Below are 6,000 nucleotides of genomic sequence, written 5' to 3' on the forward strand. Positions count from 1 at the left end.
GCCAAGCTGCTGGGAGGGGTGTCGGCCCTGGGTGGGCAGCCACGGGCTGGCTAGGGTGATGCTTGCACCCGCAGGAAGAGGTGGGGCCGACTTCCTCTGCCGGCTCGCCTCACTGTGCAGGGGATGAAGCACTGTTCTCCTCAGCCAGGCCTTTCTGCTGCTGCTCCCCCGCTCTGAAGCGGGGCAGGCAGCCAGCCTGGGCCTTCTGGGCAAGTTCCCGGTTCTGAAAGGGCCCAGCGTTGTCTATATCAGTGGTTCCCAACAAGGGTGGGGACATCCTGGTACCTGAGGAGTGCGACTTGAACTTGGTGAGCAAGGCCACAGGGACCAAAGGTCCTGCAGGATGCAGGTTGCCCGAAGTGAGCTCTCCAGCCCCAGATGCCCTGATGAGCTCAAAGTAAAGCATGTTAAAGAACGTCTGCTTTATATATAGCAGATTGTTTGAAAAGAAGATGGAAGTGTTATTCATCAAGTTCGAGGTTCCTTTTCTTCCCAACAGAAAGGCTTCTAAGATTGAACAGGCCCTCCCACTGGAGAGTAATGAGGAGGGTGAGGATGAGCATTTGGGAGTATAAAGGGAAAAGACACAGCTGGGACCTTCCCCTGGCTCTCGGCTGTGGCTGGGCTACAGGGAACAGGTCTTGGAAAGCCTGTTAGTCGAGTGGTGGTTACCGTGGCCAGGCCCTGGGCTGAGATGGGCTTCCCAGCAGGGGCCTGAGGCTGTGGTCTCCAGAATGAGGCAATCTGCACTGATGGGCTCAAGATAAACCAGTGAGAAATGATACTTTTAGCCTGGCTCCGTCCATCACATCCAACCGTCTCTCTTTAGAGACAGGAACCAGCAGGAATAGCTCCCCAGGCATCATCCCCAGACCCAAGCAGCAGCTGAGGACAAACCAGCTTTCAAAGTGTCAGTGGCTGGTCACGTGTGAGAATCAGGTGGGCTAGGGCCACAGGGCCTGGGTTCTTGCTGCCTCTGTCACTCACCAACTGTGCCCTGGGGGCAAATCCTGCCCTTCTTGATTTGTGAGAAAGAAAGGTGACTAAACACAACGGTTCCAGAGGTTTCTTCCTCTTCTGCTTTTCTTTTTTTTTTTTTTTGGCCACGCTGTGCGGCTTGTGGGATCTTCATTCCTTCTCAACCAGGGATCAAACCCAGGCCCTCGGCAGTGAAAGTGCAGAGTCCCAACCACTGGATTGCCAGGGAATTCCCTCTTCTGCTTTTCTAAAGCAAGGCCTTTTGAGAAGACTTTTCTCCTCAAACAAAGTTCACCATCGTAAAGCTTTTTGCCCATGATGACCTGGTTTTTCTTTAATATTCTTTGGGAAATTCTTCGAAGGACAAATACAAGACCTCAAAAATAGCATTATTCCTGGGGACTTGGGAACATTCAAGTGCACGTTTTTCACGTGTGTATGAATCTCTGAACTCCCTGTAAAATGGCTGTAGCAGTATTAGCGACTCGTAGGGTGGGCGTGGTGACGAACTGAGATCCTACACACAGAGCCCGTCACCCAGCGCCTGACACAGGGCAGATGCTTGTTTCGTGTTACCGCCAAAAAGAGCAGAGAGCCGAGAGCCCTGCCGCTCTTCCGTATCGCCACCCCCTTCGTTAGCACCTCCGACGGCCAGTTTCCCTCACTGCTGAGACCCTCACTACCGAGAGGAGCAGCGCATCTGAGCCACTCCTCATGTCGGGGCAGATGTGCACACACGTGCACGCAGCCCGCTGAGAGCTTGACCCGTGTCGCCCACTCACCTGCCGCTGTGACTGCCTCTTAAGCAGAGACCTGGGGCGTCTTCTGAGGATCTGACTTAGGTGCCATTGTCCTCTCTCCCCCCACAGCTGGGGGCTTAGGTCAGGACTGAGATCTTCCTGCTCCCAAGCCCCATCCTCCTGCCCTGCTTTGTGGCTTCAGTTAAAAACCACCCTGTGTCAGGAGGGAGGCGAATGTGGGGTCTGGCCGAGGGGTCGCAGCCGCAGGTCCCGACTGCCAGCCCCGGCGGCACACGCGCTCAGATCAGGGTGAAGCAGAGAAGACTGGCACAGCCCTGTGCAAGGATGACACGGAAACTCATGAAGTTGTCCTTTTTTGTATGTTACACGTGAAACTAATATTATGTCAGTTATCCCTCGATAAAAGAAAGTCTTGACTAAGACTTGAGCTCTCTGGCTGGTTCCAGCTCCCAGTGCTCCGGCAGCCACTCCGCAGGGCGGGCGCCCCTCTACCGTGAGCACAGTGGAAGCGGCTCGGTGGTTTCAGGCTCTCAGCCTCAAGGGAGGGGCCCTTGGGGCACAGAGCTGTGCAGCTCAGGGTGGGCAGGCGGACAGGAAAGGCCGGTGAGGAGCCCCCAGCTGCTCACCCGCCATCCAGTAACCTTCAGCATCTTGTGTCTCTTCGTCCTTTTTCAGGGGTTTCTCCCGGAAAACAAGTTCAATCACACCCTTCCTGAGCCTGTTCTCCGAGACTCAGGCCCCCGCCGGAGGGGCAGGCGGCCCCGGAGCGAGCTCCTGAAGGCTCCCGCCCTCGTGGCGGACTCCCCCTCCGGGATGGGACCTCTCTTCATGAATGGCCTGATCGCCGGGATGGACCTGGTCGGACTTCAGAACATGAGAAACATGCCTAGCATTCCCCTCACGGGGCTGGTGGGGTTCCCGGCCAGCTTTGCAGCGATGCCCACGGGCGAAGAGGTCAAGAGCACGTTGAGCATGCTGCCCATGGTGCTGCCGGGGATGGCCGCCGTGCCGCAGATGTTTGGGGTCGGGGGGCTCCTCAATGCCCCCATGGCCACCACCTGCGCCTCGGCTGTGCCAGCGCCTTTGTCAAGCACAACGAAGAGTGGCACGTCGGCGGCTGAAAAGACTGCAGAAGACCAGCCCAGCGGCCGTGATGTCAAAACGGACACGTCAGCCGAAGACAAGCCCGGTCCTAGTCCATTTTCCGATCAGGCCGAACCTCCAATAACTACGAGTAGTCCTGTGGCTTTTAACCCGTTTCTCATCCCAGGAGTGTCCCCCGGACTCATTTACCCATCCATGTTTGTCTCCCCCGGCATGGGCATGGCTCTGCCGGCCATGCAGCAGGCCAGACACTCGGAAATAGTAGGTCTGGAGAGCCAGAAGAGGATGAGGAAGAAAACAAAAGGGGACAACCCGGACCCCAGCCCAGAGCCTGCACCCGGGTTGGAGAGGGAGCCGGGCGGTGCCCAGAGCTGCCCCGAATCCAGGGCCCCCGCGCCTCCAGAGAGAGGACACGCAGCACAGGCCGGCGAAGGGGGCCCCCAAGACTCTAACAGTGTCACCAATTAGAACTTTTTCATTGAAGAAATTCTTATGACTTGTAAGTTTCTTATCCCATCAAGGTTTGTTACTTCCCTCACCTCACTGTCATAAGAACCTGTGTTTCCATAAGTACTATTACCTACCTGATTTCCTGTCTGAGAACTATGGTAACAGATGTTAATAGTCACAGGGTCTTGCCACGTCATCAGCTAAGTGTCGTTGACCTAGTGTAGGAGGCGCAGAATCCTCACTCCGTTACCCAGTCGTTCATTCCAGCAATCGTAGTTAGTGCAGACGTGGGGACACGCCCTGCCCCCTTCTCTTCCAAGTTTCCCACTTATTTGAGGAGGAAAAATGGCAAAGGAAAACCGTCTAGGGATTTACCAGTGAAGAAGGGCCGAAGGAGAGGCAGAGAGCAGCTCTTTTTTCCATGAGCTGTGCTGAATGGGAAGAATGTGTTGGGGAACCAAAAAGCACAGAGGAAGAAGTGCTGGTGCATATTTTTTAGTTAAAATATTTCCCAGTTTTATCATGATTACTAAACGAGTAGGATAGGCAGAAGTATATAATTAATGGTTGAAACCACGTATGTTCATTTCTTTCTAAAACAGAAACCTTACTGGTAGTAACACCTTTGTGGGTTTTCAGGCACCTGCAGCAAGAAGAAATACCGATGGGGCATTACTTGATACACACGCATCCCCCCTCTCCCAAGTTAACAGGGGGTTCTCAGTACGAGAGAGCTGTACACACCTTGAGCCGTTGCCGGCGACGATGGGGGTGGAGGACTGCACACGACTAGCTGTGCCCCCGCCGAGGCCTCTTAGGGACTGCTCTGGCCACTGCCAGGCCTCTCGGCTCCTAACTTCACGCTCCCCTTCGCCAAGAATCAGGCTCTTTCTGGAGCCTGCAAAGCAAACAGTCCCTCAACACTCTTAGACTCGCCAGGGTTTGAGGTTTGTACCACCTCTTGGAATGCGACTGTGAAAAGTTTTTTTCTTCTCTCCAGATTTTTCTCTACTCGGTTTATGTTTTACAGTCGGACCCAGATCCCAAAGCATCAATTTAGTGGAGACCGTGTTGCAAATTAACATTATTCCCCCTTCTTCCTCAGCTGCCCAGGCCAGGCCCGCAAGAACCCGCCGGCCCCAGCAACCCTCACCTGCTTTCCTTCGCCCTCCCACGTGGTCCCTCCCTTCTGATGGTGTCACTTTTCACCCACAGTTCACACTCTGAGACTTGAAAGAAGCTCGTGGTTCAGTCCCCAGGGGCACAGGGCTGTGCAGGACCGTCAGAAATGTTGGAAGTGTTACTAGTACCAGTTTCACCTTTTGTTGTCACAATTTACTGTATTTTTTACTTTTTCTGTTACAGTTTTGCTATAATTTATCAGAAGGTCCAAAAATTTGACATAACTATTTCAGTTTGCATTATTTATTTATGATGCTTTTGTCATTGTCTTTTATACATTTGGGATTATAAATTATGTAAATGTCAAAATGAGCATCTCAAAGAAGTCTGTTAAATCGTGGCCGGAAAAAAAAAAATCAATCAGCTGTATTTTCAAAAATTGGAGTCCCAGTTTTATGAATCAGAGTTATAAATCAGAAATTCTATAAACTGATCATATAAGAAGAAAGAATCCAGTAATTGAACAAATTCTATTTAATGACATCTTTGTAGCATAGATGATCTCTAATGCTGACAACAGATTTCTTAGAAATGCTGCTCTCTCTATTTAACTAACATTTTGTTCAGTTTTGCCTCCAGTGGAAGCAGAAGAGGTTTTTTCAGCTGTTAAATCCTGAAAATCAATATAATTTATTTATGTAAAAAAAAAATCACTCAATTGATATATTTTTTGAACCTTTTAAGTACTAATTTTCTTTTTATCAAGTAGAAAAAAAAACTGTATTTGCCCTAAATCCTTAAAATACAAATGCTATAAAAATTCATGTATCTTGAAAGCCTTACTGCAAATGAGTATTATAGACATCCAGCAGAGCCTGGGTTTTCTTTGTTGTCGTTGTTTTGTATGGAAAAGCTGCTTTCCCCAGGTTCCACTTAGAGCCTACAGTAGGTCACAGGGTTCAATATGGATTTGATTTAAAAACCCACCAGCATGCTAAATCCCGTGTTATATCTTATCGAACCTGTATGTTAACTCTGGGTGTTTAGGCTTCTCTTTGACTGTTATTGTGTCCCTGTTTGCAAAATGAAAATGACACTCTGTGGATTATTTGCTCTGTAAGGCATAAGTGCTTCTTATGATTATTTTGACGTTTCCAAGAGCAAAAGCCAAATTTAAACTCTCTTCAGCAAACTTGAGCCTTTTCATCTAATTCCATGTCACTCACAGCCATAACCTTCCTGGATCATTCTTCACCCCATGTCTTACATAATAAATTGTCTGTGGTCTTGATCCTGGATTTAAAAAAAAAAAAAAGTTTAAAAGTCACATTTCTATTTGAGGACTTCAGTGGCACGTGGATGTCTCTTGCTGCCTGGGCATTTTTATGAAGGCATCATATGCACACAGGAATCCACTGTCTTTCCTAGGTGCCCAGTTTATGCCGGGCACCCTGTTGGGGGCTTGTTAAATATCGTTCAGGAGGGTTGGCTTGATTTATCTCTTGAGCTACCAGAACACCGAGTTAAAACAGATGCCGTAGAAGGGGGTGCAGCACCGCACCTGCTCCCCAGACTTGGGGCCTGA

At 50.2% G+C, this 6,000-nt stretch overlaps 1 protein-coding gene across 2 annotated transcripts in view; it reads left to right on the top strand.

Annotated features, from left to right (window-relative positions):
* The window catches only part of CHD6 (chromodomain helicase DNA binding protein 6), a 212,800-nt gene extending 207,013 nt beyond the window's left edge, over positions 1 to 5,787 (top strand). For both annotated transcript variants that reach the window (XM_060030773.1, XM_060030774.1), the window contains exon 37: positions 2,415 to 5,787. In XM_060030773.1, coding sequence (XP_059886756.1) covers positions 2,415 to 3,311 — 897 coding nt within the window. In that variant the 3' untranslated portion in view covers positions 3,312 to 5,787. The remainder of the gene's footprint in view (positions 1 to 2,414) is intronic.
* The last annotated feature ends 213 nt before the right edge of the window (positions 5,788 to 6,000 follow it).

This window comes from Delphinus delphis, chromosome 15, assembly GCF_949987515.2.
Source record: "Delphinus delphis chromosome 15, mDelDel1.2, whole genome shotgun sequence".
Lineage (NCBI taxonomy): Eukaryota > Metazoa > Chordata > Mammalia > Artiodactyla > Delphinidae > Delphinus > Delphinus delphis.